This window comes from Somniosus microcephalus, chromosome 1 (genome assembly GCF_052327205.1).
Source record: "Somniosus microcephalus isolate GS21.2 chromosome 1, FLI_Smic_1.0, whole genome shotgun sequence".
NCBI classification, from domain to species: Eukaryota; Metazoa; Chordata; class Chondrichthyes; order Squaliformes; family Somniosidae; genus Somniosus; species Somniosus microcephalus.
In genome coordinates, this window is record NC_140987.1 from 187,550,833 (window position 1) to 187,573,123 (window position 22,291).

The 22,291-nt window shown below is 43.3% G+C and overlaps 1 protein-coding gene across 1 annotated transcript in view; it reads left to right on the plus strand.

Moving 5' to 3' along the window:
- Positions 1–21,935, plus strand: part of pcsk1 (proprotein convertase subtilisin/kexin type 1) — a 106,608-nt gene extending 84,673 nt beyond the window's left edge. Inside the window, exons 12-14 of the mRNA XM_085988481.1 lie at positions 2,257–2,390; positions 15,036–15,197; positions 16,695–21,935. Of these exons, the coding sequence (XP_085844607.1) occupies positions 2,257–2,390; positions 15,036–15,197; positions 16,695–17,066 (668 nt within the window). The 3' untranslated portion in view covers positions 17,067–21,935. The remainder of the gene's footprint in view (positions 1–2,256; positions 2,391–15,035; positions 15,198–16,694) is intronic.
- The last annotated feature ends 356 nt before the right edge of the window (positions 21,936–22,291 follow it).

The window sequence follows — 22,291 nt, forward strand, 5'->3', positions numbered from 1 at the left end:
ATTTTGAAATCATCTTCTCCCTTCTTCTAATACTCTTGGACAAGTTTCCAATATGGAAAGGCAAAATAATCAGTTGACAGCAGTTTTTCTTTTGTTTGAAAATCCTACTTACCCTAATCCCAAGTGGTTATAAATGAAGCAAGTAATTAAATACACACCACTACCTCATGTAGTTGAGCAGGAAACAAAGATAGTTTCATACATTGTTTGAAAATCACCTGGCAGGGACAAATATTCACCTGGGTGAAAATCTCAGATAGCCCATTACGGATTTTTAATATCATCACAACTAAAGATAATGCGCCACAGTATTAATAACGTTAACTGCTGAAAGGTAATTTCCGATTGTTTCTGTGGAGTTGAGATGTTAAGCTGGCAGCCCAACACTAGCACAGAAATGTTCTTTCTTGCAGAAAACAGCAGGCAATATTCATAGAATAATAGAATCTTACAGCACAGAAGGAGGCCATTCTGCCCATCGTGCTTGTGCCAAATCTTTAAAAGAGCTATCCAATTATTCCCACTCTCACGTTCTTTCCCCATAGCGCTGCAAATTTTTCCTTTTTAAGTATATAACCAATTCCCTTTTGAAAGATACTATTGAATCGGCTTTCATCACCCTTTCAGGCTGTGCATTCCAGATCATAACAACTCGCTGCATAAAATAATGTCTCCTCCTCATTTGTGTACTGTTTTCTAGCTATTTTTCTATCCAGTTTGCTACCTGGCCCCGACCCAAACACCCTGACCTTTGTTATCGGTCTCTTATGTGGCACATCATCAAAGATCTTCTGAAAGTCCATGTAGACCACATCCACTGCATTGCCCTTGTCTGCTCTTTCTGCTTCTTCAAAGAATTCAATAAGGTTGGTTAAACACTACCTTCCTTTTAGAGATCGATGCTGACTTTTTTGTATTATATTCTTCATCTGTAGATTTTTTGTTATCTGATCTTTTAGCAATGATTCTAGTATCTTTTCTACCACTGGCATTAAGCTAACTGCTCTTTAGCTCCTTGGATTAGTTCTGTCTTCTTTTTTGAAGATAGGAATTATATTTGCTGTCATCCAGTCCTCTGGCACTGTTCCTTTTTCTATTGAATTTTAATATTGGACACTTGTGCCTCTGCTATCTCCTCCCTAGTTTCTTTGCATATCCGTGGGTGCAATCCATCTGGACCCAGGGTTTTGTCTGCCTTCAATTTGGCTAGTTTGTCCAGTAGCTCCTTTCTTTCTATCTTAATTGTTGTATATCTTTCTGGACTTCTTTTAATGTTGTCATTCCCTCTTTGTTAGCCTCTTCAGTGAAACTAAGGCAAAGGGCTCGATTTTCCAAGCCCCGAGGAGGCGGGCATGGAGGCGGGACAGCCAGTAAACTCAGAGAAATTGGGGGCGGATGGCAAACCTGCCCCCATCCCGCCTCCGTGCCCATTTGCCAGGAGGCGGGAAGATGTGCAGCTTCGGGCCCCGTCTCCTAGAGGTGGGAAAGGCATTTAATCCTTTTAACTGCTTGTTAACAGGTAGTTAACAGGCAGAAAAATGGATTAGTGCCATTTTACCTTCACAGATGAAGGCTTCCCGACCTTGGAGAACCCCGCCGGGTTGGAGGAGACGTGGAGGAGGTCTGCGGTGGTTGGAGGCATCTGGAAGTAAGATGTAGCGGTGAGTGATGGGTGCAAGTGTGGAGTGGTAAGTATGCAAGGTGAGTGATAAGTTTAAAAAAGTGTTCACTTACCTTGTTTTCCTTCTATAGCCTTTAGCCGCGGAGGATCGGGAGAGCGGACATCCTGCTTGTCAATTTCAGGTAATGGCTGATGGACCCTCCGATCCATCAGACATTTGAAATTTGCAATGTTTGATGAGTCCTCACCTCAAAGACTCATCAAACTAAAAAGAATGTCAGTGTTTGACAGCTTCACAGAGCTGTCAAACGCTGTCATTTCTTCCTTCAAGAAGTCTTGACTGTCAGTGACTTCTTCCCTAATTGGCCTGCTGAGCCCGCAGGGCGGGCTTAACAAGCTGAATCAGGGGGCAATCCCTCTGAATGGCCAGGCGAGGATGGAGGCGGGACATTGACACGACAAGCAGCAGTCCCGCCTCCAACTCGCCTCCATTCACAAAATCCAGCCCAAAGTATCTGTTCAATATCCCTGCCATTTCAATATTATCTCCTGAGCTTTCCTTGCTCATCCCTTCGTGGCCCTATTCCTGTAACAGAGAATCTGTAACTCTGCTTTGTTCTTTTTGTTGAATGCAGGAACCAAAACTGTGCTCTTGGCAGAGCGTGAAAGGGACTCCTCACCCAATGGCTTTAAAAACTGGGCCTTTATGTCAGTGCATACGTGGGGAGAGGATCCAGTGGGCATGTGGGTTCTGAGCATTACTGATGTGGTAAGTATGGTCATTCATTGCTGTGCTTAGTTATTTAGAGCACTGAACACCTTAATATACTTTGATACTAGTTTAGCGAACTCAGTGGGAATAAAGGTGAAGAAATATTTTAAAAAACACAAGTACATGACCCACCATTGAAGATACATCATTATGTTACTATTGTGGTGCTTTCATAAGTTAATTAATCAATAACGAATAGATGATATAATACAGTTTTAGACCTTTTGTGTGTTGATAATTGCACTGGAAATTTCCCTTTAATCTACTGCAAATTATTTTCCGATAACCCTATAATAATGGTGTTATAGATGGGTTTAGCATCCTCCTGCGAATAGACTTAAATATATTGCACTAAAAAACAGATATCAAAGGAGTCCTTTTCTGATTTCACAACCCCAAAGGGGAGTGTATATCAGAAAATTGGGAGCACGCTGCACACGATTTTTCAAATGGTTTCAGAATTTCCAGTACGCACTCCCAGTGGGTGAGGCTCCCAACTGTGAGAGTAAAGTCGGAAAATTGCACTTTAAAGGTTAAACGCTGTAACCTAGGTCATGTAATGTCTATAAACTGTTCTTGTTTCATTGTCAAAGCTTGTGACATTATCTCAACCATGTTCTCCCTCCTCCCACCCCCAGCCCCATTTATGCCATTTTTTCGTGGTTTCCGCAGCTATTCCTTCACTATTATAGCAAACGAGTGTGAGAACACCCGTGGAAATTCACCCCAATAAGCTGATTGTACTATACCTTATTTATAATGGCAAATGGGAGTTGAATTAGCGATTTACAAAAATAATATTGCAATAATGAAACCCCAATTTCTTTGTCATTCTTGTTTATTTAACATTCTCTGAGTGCAGAACTCCTGCTAAGTTAGATGAAATGTTTGATAAACAAATTTTTAGCCGTGTGTCTTCAGCCCTTTTGCTTTGGCCCTGTTGCCCTTCAGTTGATTCACTAGTTTATGTTACTCATCTTCATAGGAGACATGGGATCAGCCTAGTAATGGCTCAAATAATTTTACCCCCTCTCTGTAAGGAGGTGCCTGGCCTCTGCAGGACATATTCCACAGATAACAACAGAAAATGCTGGAAAAGCTCAGCAGGCCAGGCAACATCCGTGGAGAGAAATTAGAGTCAATGTTTCGGGTCAAAACCCTTTTATCAAGACTAAAGAGGCACAGGGAATGAAATAGATTAAGAGGCTGGGCTGGGAGAGAAGAAAAGAGAAGAAGAGACATTAAGAGGTATTCAAAACGAGACGATATGATGATAGGACTAGTGGAGACAAAAGACAGCTCTAGATTAGGTGTGAAATGCGCTGGCAGAATGGGAGACAGCTGCCATGTGCGAGAGAGAAAAAAAAAGGAAAGGGGGGGGAGGGAAAAACCAAAACAAAAGTGTGGATAAAAACTATAAGTAAAAATATAATGGGGGCCGAGGTTATGATCTGAAATTGTTGAACTCGATATTGAGTCCGGAAGGCTGTAAAGTGCCTAATCGGAAGATGAGGTGCTGTTCCTCGAGTTTACGTTGAGCTTCCGTGGAACAATGCAAGAGGCCAAGGACGGTGAGGTCTGAGTGGGAATGGGGCGGTGAATTAAAATGGCAGGTGACCGGAAGCTTGGGGTCACCCTTACGGACTGAATGGAGGTGTTCCGCAAAGCGGTCACCCAATCTGCGTTTGGTCTCCCCAATGTAAAGGAGACCGCATCATGAGCAGCGAATACAGTATACTAGATTGCAAGAAGTACAAGTAAATCGCTGTTTCACCTGGAAGGGGTGTTTGGGGCCCTGGACAGTGGGAAGGGGGGAGGTATAAGGGCAGGTGTTACATCTCCTGTGCTTGCACAGGAAGGTGCCAGGTGAAGGGAAAGGGGTGCTGGGGGTGATAGAGGAGTGGACTAGGGTGTCTCAGAGGGAGCGGTCCCTACGGAATGCGGAAAGGGGAGTGAAGGGGGGCATCTTTTACCTGGTTTACGGTAATTTACCTTCCTTTACCTGGTTTACGGTAATTTACCTGGTCAAGCAGCTTTTTGCTGCTACACTCTGACCAATCCCAATCAGTGGTTTTGAATCGCTAAACCCACCCTTCCAGTTCTGACTGGAGGAACTTATAATTAATGATATATTAAAACGGACAAATGGTCTGGATGTGAGAAAGTCAAATTTTATTGAACTAAAGAAACTACACCACACGATTAAAGTACAACAGTTAAAATTACTTAACAGGGGAAGGCAGATGGCAAAAATGAGAGATAAATGGCTACAATGTTAACCTTACAATCTTAACATTTCCCTTAAATTACCACCCCTTTACTTCTCACTAGGTTGCCTTGTGGAAGGCCAAAAAAATATATGCTCACCACTTGCAATGCTAGCTCCGTGCCCTATGAGAGCTTCACTGTCCCGAAGTAAAGAAAACACCCCAGTGTTTTAAAAGTAAACTGCTGGTGTTCTTACTTCTTCAGACAGACTTCCACGCTGTAGAAGGCACACGGAGGCAGGCGAGAGAGAGAGAGATGCTTCTCAGAAGCTAGCTTTATATACCCCAATTTTGGGGCCGAGATGTTCCCGCCCAAATCCAAGTTCATCTGGCTAAAACAAAAGGGATCCAACTGCCCTATTGTCTGGGATGGGTTTCGAAAAAAGCTTGAAGTGGTTTGAATGTGTCTTCATTCTGGGGCCGAAATGTTCCCGCCCACATCCGGAGTTTTCTGGGCTAACAAAAGGGATACGACTGCCCCATTGTCGAGTAATGGGTGATTCAAACCCATTCATTTTAAACTGTTGCCTTCCTCAGTTTGAGTGTCTTTTCAAAAGTCTGTGCTGAGCCTTGGAACCATCTCCATTCACCCTGATGGGTTTTGAATGGAGTTGTATCACTATGTAAACAGAAACCCATTGTGGTCACTGAAACTGCAGTCTCAAGTGGTTTAATCCCTTATGTCAACAAGGTAGCAGTTTCCTGTAAACAAACATCTCTGGAGGGAGGGGAAACTCCCTTTTGATTGACAGAATTTGACTGCCATGGCTTCACAGACACAGAAAGCAACTTCCAGGCCATGGCCATGTTTTCTGACAGCCATTTTATCTCTGGGCAAATTACCAAACTCAAGAGTGCAATTTTTTAATAAAATGTACTGTCTTAAGGTGTGTGATTTTTTACAAAGTTCTCTGATTCCGGTGTCCAAGTGTTGCTTAGCCAACGGGCTCCTTAACGCAGCCTTTTGCAGTTCTGGGCACGTTTTAAAAACATTGTCCAACCCAGAGACAATTTAAATCACGCAAAGTCTTCGTCCACTATGTGGATTAATATTTCCCGATCTTCGGGGACTGAGGGGATTTTGCGAACCCCTACAGGAGGGGAGGGGAAGATGCGTTTGGTGGTGGGATCACTTTGGAGCTGGCGGAAATGGCGGAGGATGATCCGTTGAATGTGGAGGCTGGTGGGGTGAAAGGTGAGGACAAGGGGAACCCTATCGTGGTTCCGGGAGGGAGGGGCAGGGGTGAGGGCAGAAGTGCGGGAGAGAGAACGGACACGGTCGAGGGCCGTGTCAACCACGGTAGAGGGGATTCCTCGGTTGAGGAAAAAGGAAGACATGTCGGAAGCACTGGTGTGGAAGGTGGCACCGTCGGAGCAGATGCGGCGGAGACGGAGAAACTGGGAGAATGGAATAGAGTCCTTACAGGAGGCGGGGTGGGAGGAACTCTAGTCCAGGTAGCTGTGGGAGTCAGTGAGCTTGTAGTGAATAGAAACATAGAAACATAGAAGATAGGAGCAGGAGTAGGCCATTCGGCCCCTCGAGCCTGCTCCACCATTCAATAAGATCATGGCTGATCATCCAAATTCAGTACCCTGTTCCTGCCTTCTCTCCATATCCCTTGATCCCTTTAGCCTTAAGAAATATATCCAACTCCTTCTTGAATATATTTAATGAATTGGCCTCTACTGCCTTCTTTGGCAGAGAATTCCACAGGTTCACCACTCTCTGGGTGAAGAAATTCCTCCTCATCTCTGTCCTAAATGGCTTACCCCTTATCCTTAGACTGTGACCCCTGGTTCTGGACTCCCCCACCATCGGGAACATCCTTCCTGCATCTAGTCTGTCTAGTCCTGTTAGAATTTTATAAGTTTCGATGAGATCCCCTCGCATTCTTCTAAACTCCAGCGAGTACAAGCCCAATCGACCCAAATCTCTCCTCATACGTCATTCCTGTCATCCCAGGTATCAGCCTGGTGAATCCTCGCTGCACTCCTTCCATGGCAAGAACATCCTTCCTCAGATAAGGCAACCAAAACTGCACACAATACTCAAGATGTGGTTTCACCAAGGCCCTGTACAACTGCAGCAAGACATCCTTGTTCCTGCACTCAAACCCTCTCGCTACAAAGGCCAACATACCATTTGCCTTCTTAACCGCCTGCTGCACCTGCATGCTTACTTTCAGTGACTGGTGCACAAGGACGCCCAGGTCTCGTTGCATTTCCCCTTCTCCCAATCTATTGCCATTCAGATAATAATCTGCCTTCCTGTTTTTGACACCAAAGTGGATAACCTCACATTTATCACCCAACCTATCCAAATCATACTGGAGTTTCTCAGCATCCTCCTTACAGCACACACGCCCACCCAGCTTTGTGTTGTCTGCAAACTTGGAGATGTTACATCTAGTTCCCTCGTCCAAATCATTAATGTATATTGTGAATAGCTGGGGTCCAAGGACCGATCCCTGTGGTACCCCACTAGTCACTGACTGCCACTTGGAAAAAGAGCCATTTATTCCAACTCTTTGCTTTCTGTCTGCCAACCAGTTCTCTATCCAAGTCAATACCTTGCCCCCAATCCCATGTGCCTTAACATTACATGCTAGTCTCTTATGCGGGACCTTATTGAAAGCCTTCTGAAAATCCAGATACACCACATCCACTGGTTCTCCCTTATCTATTTTACCAGTTACATCCTCAAAAAATTCCAGTAGATTAGTCAAGCACGATTTACCTTTTGTAAATCCACATTGACTTTGTCCGATCCGGTCACTTTTTTCCAAGTGCTCTGCTATCACATCCTTTATAATGGACTCTAGCATTTTCCCCACTATCGATGTCAGGCTTACCGGCCTGTAATTCCCCATTTTCTCTCTACCACCCTTTTTGAACAGTGGGGTAACATTAGCTACCTGCCAATCCATGGGTACTGTTCCAGTGTCTATCGAATTTTGGAAGATGACCAACAATGCATTTACGATTTCCAGGGCCACTTCCTTAAGTACCCTAGGATGTAGATTATCAGGCCCTGGGGATTTATCGGCCCTCAATCCCATCAATTTCCCTAACAGCATTTCTCTACAAATACTGATTTCTTTCAGTTCCTCCCTTTCATTAGAACCTATGTTCCCCGACATCTTTGGGAGGTTATTTGTGTCCTCCTTTGTAAAGACAGAACCAAAGTATGTATTTAATTGGTCCGCCATTTCTTTGTTCCCGATTATAAATTCCCCTGATTCTGACTGCAAGGGACCTACGTTTGACTTCACCAATATTTTTCTCTTCACATATCTATAAAAGCTTTTACAGTCAGTTTTTATGTTCCCTGCAAGCTTACTCTCATACTCTAGTTTCCCCCTCTTAATTAATCCCTTTGTCCTCCTTTGTTGGATCCTAAACTGCTCCCAATCCTCAGGTTTACTGCTTTTTCTGGCCAATTTATATGTCCTCTCCTTGGATCTTATGCTATCCCTAATTTCCCTTGTTAGCCACGAATGAGTCACCTTTTTTGTTTTATTTTTATGCCAAACTGGGATGAACAAATTCTGTAGTTCATCCTTGCGATCTTTGAATGTTTGCCATTGCCCATCCACCGTCAACCCTTTGAGTGACAGTCCCCAATCAATCCTACCCAACTCGCACCTCATACCATCGTAGTCTCCTTTATTTAAATTCAGGACCCTAGTCTCTGAGTCAACTATTTCACTCTCCATCTTAATGAAGAATTCTATCATATTATGATCGCTCCGACCCAAGGGGCCTCGCACAACAAGATTGTTAATTAATCCTTTCTCATTACATAATACCCAGTCTAAGATGGCCTGATCTCTAGTTGGTTCCTCGACATATTGGTCCAGGAAACCGTATACACTCCAGGAATTCCTCCTCCACAGTATTGTTACTAATTTGGTTAGCCCAATCTATATGTAGATTAAAGTCACCCATGATTACTGCTGTGCTCTTATTGCATGCTTCTCTAATTTCCCATTTAATGCCATCCCCAACCTCCACCTTACTGTTTGGAGGTCTATATCCCACTCCCACTAATGTTTTCTGCCCCTTGGTATTGCTCAGTTCTACCCATACAGATTCCACATCATCTGAGCTAATATCTTTCCTTTCAATTGTGTTAATCCCCTCTTTAACCAGCAATGCTACCCCACCTCCCTTTCCTTTTTGCCTATCTTCCCTGAATATTGAATACCCCTGGATGTTGAGTTCCCAGCCTTGGCCACCCTGGAGCCATGTTTCCGTAATCCCAATCAAATCATATTCGTTTACCTCTATTTGCGCAGCTAATTCATCCACCTTATTACAAATGCTCCTCGCATTAAGGCACAAAGCCTTCAGGTTTGTTTTTTTAACGCTCTTAGACCTATTAGAATTATTATTTACTGTGGCCATGTTTGATTTAAACCCTTGATTTCTCTGCCTGTCACTTTTGTTTTTCTCCTTCCTATCTTTTGCTTTTATCCTTGTTTCCCTTTCCTCTGTCCCCCTGCTCAAGTTCCCAACCCCCTGCCATTTTAGTTTAAACCCTGCCCCAGAGCACTAGCAAACACTCCCCCTAGGACATTGGTCCCGGCCCTGCCCAGGTGCAAACCGTTCGGTTTGAACTGGTCCCACCTCCCCCAGAACTGGTTCCAATTTCCCAGGAATTTGAATCCCTCCCCCTTGCACCATTCCTCTGGCCACGTATTCATCTGAAATATCCTTCTATTTCTACTCTGACTAGCACGTGGCACTGGTAGCAATCCTGAGATTACTACCTTTGAGGTCCTATTTTTTAATTTACCTCCTAACTCCCTATATTCAGCTTTTAGGACCTCATCCCGGTTTTTACCTATATCGTTGGTACCTATATGTACCACAACAACTGGCTGTTCACCCTCCCCTTCCAAAATGTTCTGCAGCCGCTCTGAGACATCCTTGACCCTTGCACCAGGGAGGCAACACACCATCCTGGAGTCTCGTTTGCGGCCGCAGAAACACCTATCTATTCCCATTACAATAGAATCCCCTATTACTATAGCTCTCCCCCTCTTTTTCCTCCCGTCCTGTGCAGCAGAGCCACCCCTGGTGCCATGAAGTTGACTGCTGCTGCCTTCCCCTGGTAAGCCATCCCCCCCATCAGTATCCAAAGCGGTATATCTGTTTGAGAGGGGGATGGCCACAGGGGACTCCTGCACTACGTGCCTGCGCCTACTACTCTGCCTGTTGGTCACCCGTTCCCTTTCTGCCTGTGCCACCTTTATCTGCGGTGTGGCCAACTGATTAAGCGTGCTATTCATGACGTCCTTAGCATTGCGAATGGTCCAGTATGTATCCAATCACTGCTCCAGCGCCACACTGCGGTTTACCAGTAGCTGCAGCTGGACACACTTCCTGAACACATAGTTGTCAGGGACATAGGAAGTGTCCCTGAGTTCCCACATAGCACAGGAGGAGCATTCCATGGCACCGGGCTGTCCTGCCATGACTTACTCTTTAATTAATTGAAATTAAATTAAACAAATCAATCCCGCCAATTACACTACAGATAAATGATATATTTAAGGGCCCTGGTTTACCAACAGTCTCCGCTACACCACAGTGACCTTAGAAAGTATAAACCACAGGATTAAAGTTTAAAAAAGAGAGAAATACTCACCAACCAGTCACTTACCTGCTTTCTGGTGACGTCACACTTCGATTACTTTTTACTTCTCTCCCTCTCTGAGATTGGAGATTAGTATGCCTACCTGAGTCTCTGGGGCGTTTTATAGCCTCGCCGTTCGCGTTACCCGCCGCTGCCACTGCCGCTGTGAGGCCTACCTGAGTCTCTGGGGCCTTTTATAACCTCGCCGTTCGCGTTTCTCGCCGCTGCCGCTGCCGCTGTGAGGCCTACCTGAGTCTCTGGGGCCTTTTATAGCTTTGCCGCTCGCGTTTCTCGCTGCCGCCGCTGCCGCTGTGAGGCCTACCTGAGTCTCTGGGGCCTTTTATAGCCTCGCCGCTCACGTTCCCCGCCGTCGCCGCTGCCGCTGTGAGGCCTACCTGAGTCTCTGGGGCCTTTTATAGCCTCGCCGCTCGCGTTTCCCACCGCCGCCGCTGCCGCTGCCACTGTGAGGCCTACCTGAGTCTCTGGGGCCTTTTATAGCCTCACCGCTTGTGTTTCCCACTGCTGCCGCTGCCACTGTGTGGCCTACCTGAGTCTCTGGGGCCTTATATAGCCTCGCCGTTCACGTTTCCCGCCGCCGCTGCCGCCGCTGCCGCTGTGAGGCCTACCTGAGTGTCTGGGGCCTTTTATAGCCTCGCCGCTCGCGTTTCCCGCCTCCGCTGCTGCCGCTGCCAGTGTGAGGCCTACCTGAGTCTCTGGGGCCTTTTATAGCCTCGCCGCTCGCATTTCGCACTGCCGCCGCTGCTGCTGTATGGCCTACCTGAGTCTCTGGGGCCTTTTATAGCCTCGCCGCTCGCATTTCCCGCCGCTGCCGCTGTGAGGCCTACCTGAGTCTCTGGGGCCTTTTATAGCCTCGCCGCTCGCGTTTCCCGCCGCCGCCGCTGCCGCTGCCACTGTGAGGCCTACCTGAGTCTCTGGGGCCTTTTATAGCCTCGCTGCTCACGTTTCCCGCTGCCGCCGCTGCTGCTGTGTGGCCTACCTGAGTCTCTGGGGCCTTTTATAGCCTCGCCGCTCGCATTTCCCGCCACTGCCGCTGCCACTGTGAGGCCTACCTGAGTCTCTGGGGCCTTTTATAGCCTCGCCACTCGCGTTTCCCGCCGCTGCCGCTGTGTCAATAACCTATCCCCGGAGATGGAGACAGAGAAGTCGAGGAAGGGAAGGGAAGAGTCAGAGATGGACCATATGAAGGTGAGGGAAGGGTGGAAATTGGGGGCAAAGTGAATGAAATTGTCTAGTTCAGGGCGAGAGCAGGAAACGGCACCGATAGATGTCTGTCTGAGACAGAGTAAAACAATTCAGCAGGCCTACAGTTGTATACTGTACTGTCAATTTTGCTGAGTGATACTTTACAATGTTTGAAGATGTTCTCGTGAGTCAGAGCATGACAGGTGTCCCAAGGTTTTCAATCTGCACCACTGAGAAAGAACAACAACAACTGTGCCATTAACGTAGTATAATGTCCCAAGGCGCTTCACAGCAGGGTAATCAGGTAAAAATAAACACTGATCCCAAAGATAAAATTGATCTGTGCTTTGTGTATGTTGTATGGTTAAATATTTCCTGAAAATGTCTTCAGTTTTAGGGGGTATGACCAGGAAGCAGCAATTAATTTCAAATGAAATTTCACGTCACTTATTTGAGAATGTTACTAATATGAACTATAGCAGGAAACAAACTTGTTGAATTGAATAGGACCTTCATCCTTCAATCTACAAGCCTAAGGAAAGAGTAGGGGCTATTAGAGACCAAAAAGGTAACCGGTATGTGGAGGCAGAAGATGTGGGTATGGTTCTTAATGATTACTATGGCCGGGATTTTCCTTACCTCGGTTGATCTGGGGCGGACGGTGTTGGTGGCGGGTCATGGCCCCACTGCTGGCTTATTCCAATATTTAAAATGAATTAACGTTGATAGGGCTTGTTAAGCCCGCCCAGTGCATTTCCTGGGCCAATTAGAGGAAGCGGGTCTGGTGACGTCATTCATGACGCGTCATTAGCTGGTTTCCTTAAAGGGACCATGGCCAACTTTCTTTTGACATTTGTACTGTCAGTGTTCTACAGCATTGAAGTGCTGCAAACACTGACAATCACTGCACAGAGGCAGAGGGCTGCACCCAGGTTCTCCCATCACTCCCTCCATATGCTTATGGAGAGAGTCAGAGCACACAGGGAGGTCCTCTTACCTTCCGATGGGTGGAAGACACCTCCCCAGGAGACCAAAACAGCCTGGTTGCACATTGCACAGGAGGGCACAAGCATTGGTGTGGTCAGGGGACTTGGGTGCAGTGGCACAAACATTTCAATGGTTTCATTAGATCACAAAACGTTAGTACAAAGCCACACTCATCCTCATCCTGCTGTGCCTCTCATCATATCCCCATCATTCTGCCTTCCCTACGCTACTTCTGCACATCTTTACTCACAAGTATCTTGCACCTCCACCCATCCCTCTCTATCTACATTATCACATCCCCATCTCACTAGCCACCCCTCACACTCACCCTCATCCTAGTGCAATCATACCAACTAACAACACACAAGGGTAGCCACTTGGGTGTTTTCTCCAATGTTTATGTAAAATTTCTATTAATGTGCTGTTAAACATTAAAATCTTTATTTTCAACACTTTCTGGTCTTGGACAGATTTGTGTGCACCTTTGGAAGTGGCTTAGTGAGTTGCAGTGAATGGTGAGACATAATGGTACCCCCTGCAATGGTCATGAGTATGAAAGGAATGGCGTGGTCATTGTAGGGATGCTTTATGGTATTGGTGTGGTGCTAACCTGGCGCATCATGTGACAGCCAGGATGTACAGCATCAAGTAAAGTAAGTCTGGCCATGATGAGGCCATCCCTGGCCTCCCGGGCAGCAATGTGCTCAGGTGCTGATGCCCCCCTGTGCAGCATCAAGTGATTGCAGAGAAGGTTGGTGTTGTTGGTGCTGGGGCTGATCGTAGTGGGATTCTGAGGACCAAGGTGAGAGAGTATAAAGAGCATCCATGCTGATGGAATAGATGGCAGGTGAAGTAGAGATGACAGAAGTGATCTGTCAATGGTGAGAGAGGTAATGAGGTGAGACTGGATGGAGACTTGTGGGAAGACTTGCAGCATGCTGAATCTGTTTTGGAAATGCAGTGAGGAACAGCTTGTGGCTGACAAAAGTAATCTCTGTCAGGTGGGAGCTTTTACTGTACATTTGAAGCTGTCAAGTAATCAGCTGGAGCAATGGCCACTGAACTCCCACCTCAGGTTGACAGACGTGGTCACCGAACAGCATGGTTTCCGTGGCCATGAAGTTAAAGTTAAAAAGTAAGGTAAAAAAAAGCCTGTAAAGGTCTGGTAAGTACATTATAATTTTCCGACCCGCTGTCAAAAAAAACACTTTCCCACCTGACCTGCCACCAATCCCGCCCGCTGACACCCTGGAAAATTCTGGCCTTTGTGTCTGTCTTCAAAAAAGAGAGGGATGATGCAGACATTGTAGTTGAGGAGGAGTGTGAAATATTAGATGTGATAAGCACAGTGAGAGAGGAAATATTAAGAGGTTTAGCATTTGACAGTAGATAAATTGGTAGGCCCAGATGAAATGTATCCCAGGCTGTTAAGAGAAGCAAGGGAGGAAATAGCGGAGGTTCTGACCATCATTTTCCAATCCTATTTGGCTACAGGTATGGTGCCAGAGGACTGGAGGACTGCAAACATTGTACCATTGTTTAAAAAGGGAGAAAAGGATAGACTGAGTAATTACAGGCCAGTCAGCCTAACCTTGGTGGTGGGAAAATTATTAGAAAAAATTCTATGGGACAGTATTAATTGTTATTTAGAAAGGCACAGATTTATCAAGGACAATCAGCATGGATATGTTAAAGGCAGGTCGTGTCTCGCTAAATTGATTGAATTTTTTGAGGAGGTAACAAGGTGGGTCGATGAGGGTAGCACATTTGATGTAGTCTACATGGATTTTAGCAAGGCTTTTGACAAGGGCCCTCATGGCTGACTAGTCAGAAAAGTGAAAGCCCATGGGATCTAAGGGATCCAAAATTGGCTCAGTGGCAGGAAGCAAAGTGTAATGGTCGATGGGTGTTTTTGTTACTGGAAGGCTGTTTCCAGTGGGGTTCCGCAGGGCTCAGGACTAGGTCCCTTGCTTTTTGTGGTATACATCAATGATTTAGGCTTCAATGTAGGGGGCATGATTAAAAAGTTTGCCATGTAGAAATTGGCCATGTAGTTGATTGTGAGGAAGAAAGCTGTAGACTGCAGGAAGATATCAATGGACTGGTCAGGTGGGAAGAAGAGTGGCAAATGGAACTCAATCTGGAGAAGTGTGAGGTAAAAAACACGAGAAACATAACCGGAAGCATTGCACTTCCTTTTCCTAAATCGCAATTTCCTGATAACGCCGCACAAATACTGTAGACCCGACCTTCGGCCTCCTGCTAATCTTACTGCCTGAAAGAGCGCGTTGCACGATAGGTTCTGTGCTTCGCTCTTTTAAATCAGCAGGCAGCACCAAAATAATGGTGCTGCCTGCGCTCCTATTACAGGCGGGAGTTAACTTCGGCCCGCGGTGGCACTGCCCGTTTTCGGACTTTATCGAATTTCCAGGCTCTAGACCTTTATATTTCATGAATTGTTGCATGTGCCAGTGATTTTTTTTGATTATTACATTCAAAATGTATTATTTATATTTTTAAATTGTCTCCACATTTATCTCCAAGTCTGGAAGAATGGAAAACAAAGGGGAAATCGTCGACTGGAAACTGATTTTACATGGTACCTCCACCAAACCTGAGCACATGCAGAAACCTAGGGTATACACCCCTTACAACGCTGTTCAGAATGACAGGAGAGGTGTGGAGAGAATGGAAGAGTTTATAGAGGTAAATAATAGCTCTTACCAAGAATGAGATCAGCCTTTTAATAAAGTATTTTGTAACTTTGTTGGCTAAAATATATTTGCAGGCAATAACTTTTTTATGTAAGAAAAGCTCTGGCACAAAAGTGTGATGCTTCAAAATCATGGCAATGGCAAGTATTTAACTATTGAATTGCTATGGGGATAGAGCGGGGGAGTGGGAATAATTGGATAGCTCTTTCATAGAGCCGGCACAGGGATGGGCCGAATGGCCTCCTTCTGTGCTGTAAAATTCAATGGTTCTATGAAATATTTTAGTATCACTGGAGGGAAACAGGTCACTGAGCACTCAAACTATCATAATTACCAACAGGGATTTAATTTGATCTTCTAAATATCAGGAATTTGCACATGCACACCCCATGATTTTCCATCCAATAAATTTATAAAATTATCTCTTATATGACTAGTAGTGTGTAGTTAGATATCAGTTTAGCTCAGTTAGTCGGAGTCTCATCTCTGAATTAGATGTGGGCTCAAGTTCCATTGAACAGACATAACCATTGAGATTCTAATATTCCATTAAATTTGATCATTTTTATAACCAGTATTACAATTGTGAATGATACTGTGAAGTTCTAGCTATCTGAGGATGTAAACATGCTGGCCAGAAGTACATGTGCTACACATATTACTGAAATGTAAGCTAACTAAGGACAGACAGGTAGGCACCATAGCTAGATAATAAAATTTACCTCATACCATACGCCTGAACGTTGCCTATGCTCTAGTGCCACAGTGCCAAAGTTATGGCAGAAGAGTGGGAGAACCTCACGGAAATTCACGTGGTATAAGTGCACTCTATAATTAATTGTTTGATGCTGAAGCATTCACTAAGAATGAATGATCGTTGCCCATCCAGTCAGAATCTTGTACATTGCATAATCATGTAGCACTTTCTAACTATGCTATTGTGATTGAATACTGTAAATCTACAATAGATTTTTAATAATCCGTGAGGGATGTTTTATGAATTTGCTTTTTTTGTGGCATTTAACTCCACTTGGAGTTCATATCAGGAATTTGCACATGCACACCCCATGATTTTCCATCTAATAAATTTATAAAATTATCTCTTATATGACTAGTAGCGTGTAGTTAGATATCAGTTTAGCTCAGTTAGTCGGAGTCTCATCTCTGAATTAGATGTGGGCTCAAGTTCCATGCCAGGACTTGAAGATAGTAAATAAAAACAGAAAATGCTGGAAATACTCAGCAGGTCAGGCAGCATCTGCGGAGATATTAACTAGGTTGGCTCTCCCATGCAATACTAAGGGGCTGCTAAATGAAGGGTCTACTTGCCAGTTCAGGTGGATGTTAAAGATCCCCTAACACGATTTGAAGAATATATTAATGCAAGTTTTTTTTATTGCATACTAAACAAATCTTTCTGTCTAGTCTATTACAAGCTGATCTAAGGAAACTAGAGAAATTGTTTTGCACGTCTGTTTTCCTGTTGCAGGATGACATTTCCCATAATGGTGAGCCTGCAAATCTATACACAAAGGAGAACACCAGCAACAAAGATGTGAACATGGAAGACACTCGAGAAGAAGTAGCCTTACGTCCTGCTCAAAAAACATTCGACCAACAAACTCAAGATAATAACGCTCTGCACTTTTTCCATAACAGTAGATCCCATGAGGATATGAAAGTACCCATTCAGAGCTTGTATCAAGCCGTTGGAAAATTAAACAAACAGTCCCAGTTGAAAGACTTAGATGACAGTAAATACAGTGAATACAGTGACCAGCTTTATGACACCAAACCTTATAAGCATAGAGATGATAGATTGCTTCAAGCTTTATTAGAGATGCTGGCAGAGAGCCAATAATTATTAGGATGTGGACAGGTTTTGTGTTAAGTAGGGTATTTAATTGTTTTGTCCTGTGATTCTGTGTAAAGAAGTAAATTAATTTGACAAGAAATAATCTTGACAAAGAATTTAAATTATATTTTCATTATTTATTTATGGTTGGTCTATAATTTTCACAATATCCATCAAGTACCATGTGATTATGTTTCACAACGCTAACAAGCAGGCTGTGGGCCTGAGCACAAACATTGAGAACACATACAGAGATTTGAAGTATGATATTATTAAAATATAGTCTAGCAGAATCCAGCCTATCATTGGGATGTTATCAGTTAATAGATTATAAGCAAATTATATTAATATAAAACAGTAAATACGATAGAATTTTTGTTAATGATGGATTTCTTTTGCTAATGATGGGCAGATAACTTAGCACTGGTTGCTTGATTTATTAATTGTTTGATGATCTGGAAAGCTTGACAATCAAACACAATTTTACACAAAATATTTTTCATAAAAGTAAGCTTAATTTGCCTCGGCCCTGACTTTTATTGTTTACAACATTGGCTTCCCAACCAAATGGTCATAGATCCTAGTCCCAGAGCAGTTTGTCGTTCTCATCTACTGTTACTAATGGGCAGAATTTCAATGCCACTCAGCTAGTTCACGAAACAAAGAGTGCCTCATGATTTTGAAGTAGTCAACCTAAATGAAGGCAAGATCCTGGAATTGGCTGAACCCAGAGCGACACAGGCTAAGTTGAGGACAGATTCACAGCTTGGCTGACCCCTACCATTCCATCTGATGTCGGCCACAAAGAGCCTTTTGGGAGTGGATGGAAACTGAGGAATAATTCAATGAATACAAAAATAAATGGAGCCAGCAGTCTTATTCACTTTAAAAAAAAAGGTGTAAGCATGTAATATAACAGCTAGAGAATCCCACACGTTGATGATTAAGAAGTGACTTTTTAACCTTCATAAATAATCCTGTAACTCAGAAGTAATGGAATCATAATATAAGTTTCAAGTCATTTACATATTAGATAAAAGTCATTTTTACCTATCAATGTGTGGATTTCTGCTTATATAACAAGTATGGTATTTGTTTATTGAAGCTAAAATTTATTGGGGACTGGGTTACTCAATAAATTGGTACATTATCCTTTCACTTCTGGAACTTGGGGTCAAATCCAACCCAGACCAGTGGGATGAGAGTTTTCTTTCGCCCATTCTCTTCTCTCTACAAAAGCCCTACATGAAATGGATTGGTCAGTGCCGAATTACTGGGTTTGAGAAACCAGCAGCAATCTCCCTGTTATGTGGCATTAACTGATATTATCCAAGCAATCTAATCTAAAGCAGTCAAAAATGCAATGGCGTGGGCAAATGTTTCACTGCAGCAGTAGGTGGAAGGGGGATGTTTCAGGTTGAGATTCAGACATGTTTGGGACCAAAGTAGAAGGAGCTTGATTCTGTTCTCACCCTGCAGTATCTGGTCTGTGAACGCTTAATACTGGCTCTGGAGACCAAAAGTGGAAAAGTGTTTCAAATTTCAGCGCCGGCAACCATTACCTTAATGAGCACATCATTCAGTTTATATTATTTTTATTGAGTATCTTGAATGTTACTTTTGACCAGTCTGTGAGATATGTGATAAAATAATCAAGCCACTGATTTTCCTGATGAAGATTTTCAACAAGTATAACTTTGTAAAGAAATGAAGAAAAGAAAACCCAATCAAACTACTAGAATATCATTGTACCTATCAGATTTTATCAGTCTAGAAATATCCCTGTTTCCAATCAGTTTCTAGATTTCTAAAATGTTATTATTGGATATAGGAGTTCTCCTCTCAGTGTTAAAAGTCCCTTTTTCCTTTATGAAATTAAAGCATCATATTGCATAAGGCATGCAGTATCCTTAATACTGTAACAAGCTGGGAGCGAATGTGGTGAAATGTTCTGATTAGTGGTTGCGGTCATTTGAAATAGTTTTGATATAAAATGACGAATGTAAAGCTCAAGCAGAAAAGTAATATTATTAGCCTGAAAAGAACAGGCAGTACCCTAGCAGGTGACAAGAAAAGATGGTGCTAGGCTATCTTACTCAGCAACATGGGTGAGCAAGGACATTTAATCCCTCTCTCAGGATATTTCTTCCCGGAAAAAAATAATTTAAAAAGGAAAAGTAGGAGCTCCCCTTATGGCTCAGTTGCCAGGATACTCCCCAGCATGACTAGCTATGGTCAGCAAAAGTAATATTTGTGGATATGTGTACATATTTGCCAAAATAAATCTCTTGTAGCAATGTTCACAACCATTGCCATACAACTATAACTGGATCACAAGATCAGATAGATTTTGTAAAAGGGAATGTCTCCCTATTTGTCCAGTCAAAAGAGGAAGAAAGAATGAGATGAAGAGTCAGAGAGATACAAAGAGAAAAGGGTTGAGTTTAACTTCCCCGCCAGCCAGTTAAAATGGAACGGGAGATGTACCCACTCCCCTTCATGCTCTGGCTAATTCCAATTTTAAATTGCAGGCGGCAAGGACACATTTCCTAAACTGGCGGAGTCCTCTTTATGTATGCAGATTGGGCTCTGATGACATTCTTGGGTCCAATCTGCCGTTTTAACCTGAGTCCTGAGCAGGGAGCAGTGATGGTCAAACCTGCTGAGAACATGAGCCAGGGTTAGAAGGAGCCCAGCAGAGTAACTTTAAAAAATATATATTTTTTGGTTTCCTTGTGGGTCATGAGAAGGAGAAGTGCTCCTCTGGGCCACACATGGAACCTTGAACTTCGGCTACCTCGGGGCTCCCCACCACCCCGCCCCCCCACACACCCTACCCCCGACCGAGATTCCCCTCCTGGAACACTTATCTTGCACCGGGTACAATTTCTGTAGGCCCTCGGTGGCAGCCCCCTGCTGCCTGATTTTAACGGCTGTGCAGCGTTTCCCGCCGAACTCCCAGCCGTTAAATTCGGAAAGCCAGCAAGCGGCATGCTCATTGAGGCCCGGTTGTTAAAATCAGCAGAGCCTGCTTGCTGCCGATAGTTGGTTTTGCCGTGTTGCTGTCCGGGAGTTAAAATCGAGCCCAACGTGTGTGATAGGCAGATAGAGCAAAGGACGTACTACTTTTTAAATAAGAGTAATCATGTAGTAAAACAGAAATTATTATTTACAATACAAATATCACAAAATACGATTCTGTTTAGCAGCACATAGTGGGACTATAAGGAAATCTTGAAGAACCTCAGAATTTAAATAATAATTAATTTGTTGGTTTCCACATGGAATCACCTTTATATGAGTTTATATATAGCATCTACCATATAATATGACTGGTTGAATTTGTGATCCCAATTTAAAAGTTATTATTTGATAGGAAACAATGTCATAATATTACTCTGATATCGTATTCAGCACACCATAATTCAGTGTATAACTCTTTCAGCAAATTTAAAATTAACTTTCAAATTACTGTAAATTTAAAACTAGGTAAATCTAAATTTGTATGTGTGGTATAGACAGAACATAGGAACAGGAGTAGGCTATTCGGCCCCTCAAGCCTGCTCCGTCATTCAATTAGATCATTATCTTAACTCAATCTACCCGCCTTGGCTCTGTAACCCTTAATACCCTTGCCTATCAAGAATCTCTCAATCTCAGTTTTGAAATTTTCAAAAGCCTCAGCAGCTTTTTGGGGAGAGAGTTCCAGATTTCCACTACCATTTGTGTGAAGATGTGCTTCCTAACATCGCCCCTGAGAAAATGAGACAGTGGGGTGGTGGGGGGGGCGGGTCTCTGGTAGGCTATGATGTCTTCCATACTTATTGAATAAACTGTGCATCCCATTGTTCCCCATTTGCTCTGTTTATCCAATTGGATTGCCCATAGGGATTTAATAAACCAGGGAAAGTATAACTGAAAATCAGCACTTTGAACTCCTCAGGATACTGCATTCTGATGTAAGCAATGTCAATCAATCTTGCATCTTGTTGCTGCTGTCTAACATTCTTCATAGAATACTCAAACTCTATTCAAAGAGGCACAGTTATCACCCAGGCGCAATCAATTTTTACTGCTTTGTTCAAGCAAAACAGTTCCCTTTTCTCTTTGTGGGCTCATTTCTGGCAGAAGATTTATAAACATATTGGAGACCAGGAACCTTTGTCAATAGCACAAATATATTTTTACTAATAGTATTCCAGGTTTTGAAGTATTTTCCAGAGGGTCATTTTCTTACATTAGATGCGGTAGGGTAGAATGATAAAGCTTCTGCAGATAGCAGTTTAATGAAAAAAAACACTCCTTTAATTTAATTTGTGAGCTTTGACCCATAATATTCTGAGTGACTGTTGCTCTCAGTAGTACAGTGGAGACCCTTTAATGTCACTTCTGCTACAGCCAGAATACATAAAAATTACATTCAACAGGATTCGAAGATAACAAGGTTTCACACTAATTTGACAACTTTTTCCTAAAAGAATCAACAAATCCATTATATAATATCAGGCAAAATAAAGTGGCGTCCTGCAGTTTTGTGGTTTTGATTGTGTTACCCATTTAAAGAATGCAGACAGTGCTCGCATCTGAAGTTAACGTGTGGGAGAGCTGAACAGCAAAAAACATGCAGGCTTGGCTCAGGATACCCAAGCACTATGAACTGAGTTTTGTACTGTCAGGGTAGCCATGCTGTTTCAATTGTGTGGTCTGTACAATTATTTTTCCTTTGTAATTGTGTGGTTTTTACACGAGTTTTGTGCGGTCTTCAAACAATGGTTGAATGTGATTATCTCTAAATAACTCAGCTCAAACCTCTTTCACGTTGCTTATAGAAGACCTGAAATGTCAAAAATTAATAAAGTTTGTCTGTGCATGAGACTTGTGTGTAAAAAGTGATGCTAGGTGAAAATTTAAAATAAAAGGTGGCATTAGCAGTTCAAAAGTTAAAGCGAATGGGTAAATTCTGAGAAGATTAGCAATCGAAGAGATGGTAATGAGTGGCTCCACTGTATTACTGTACTTGACCTCTTGCTGCCTGATTTTCCTTGGTTACTTTGGTTGTGTTTTTTTTGCTCTGGATAGATATACATTTAGGAAAATATTTTTAGAGAATTATTCATAAACCCATGTTCATAATAATTCAGTGTAAATATTATCCACTGATATGCCCATATATGATACAGTTCACTAATGGTTAATAAACCAGAAGCAAGTATTTTAAATTATGATGATTC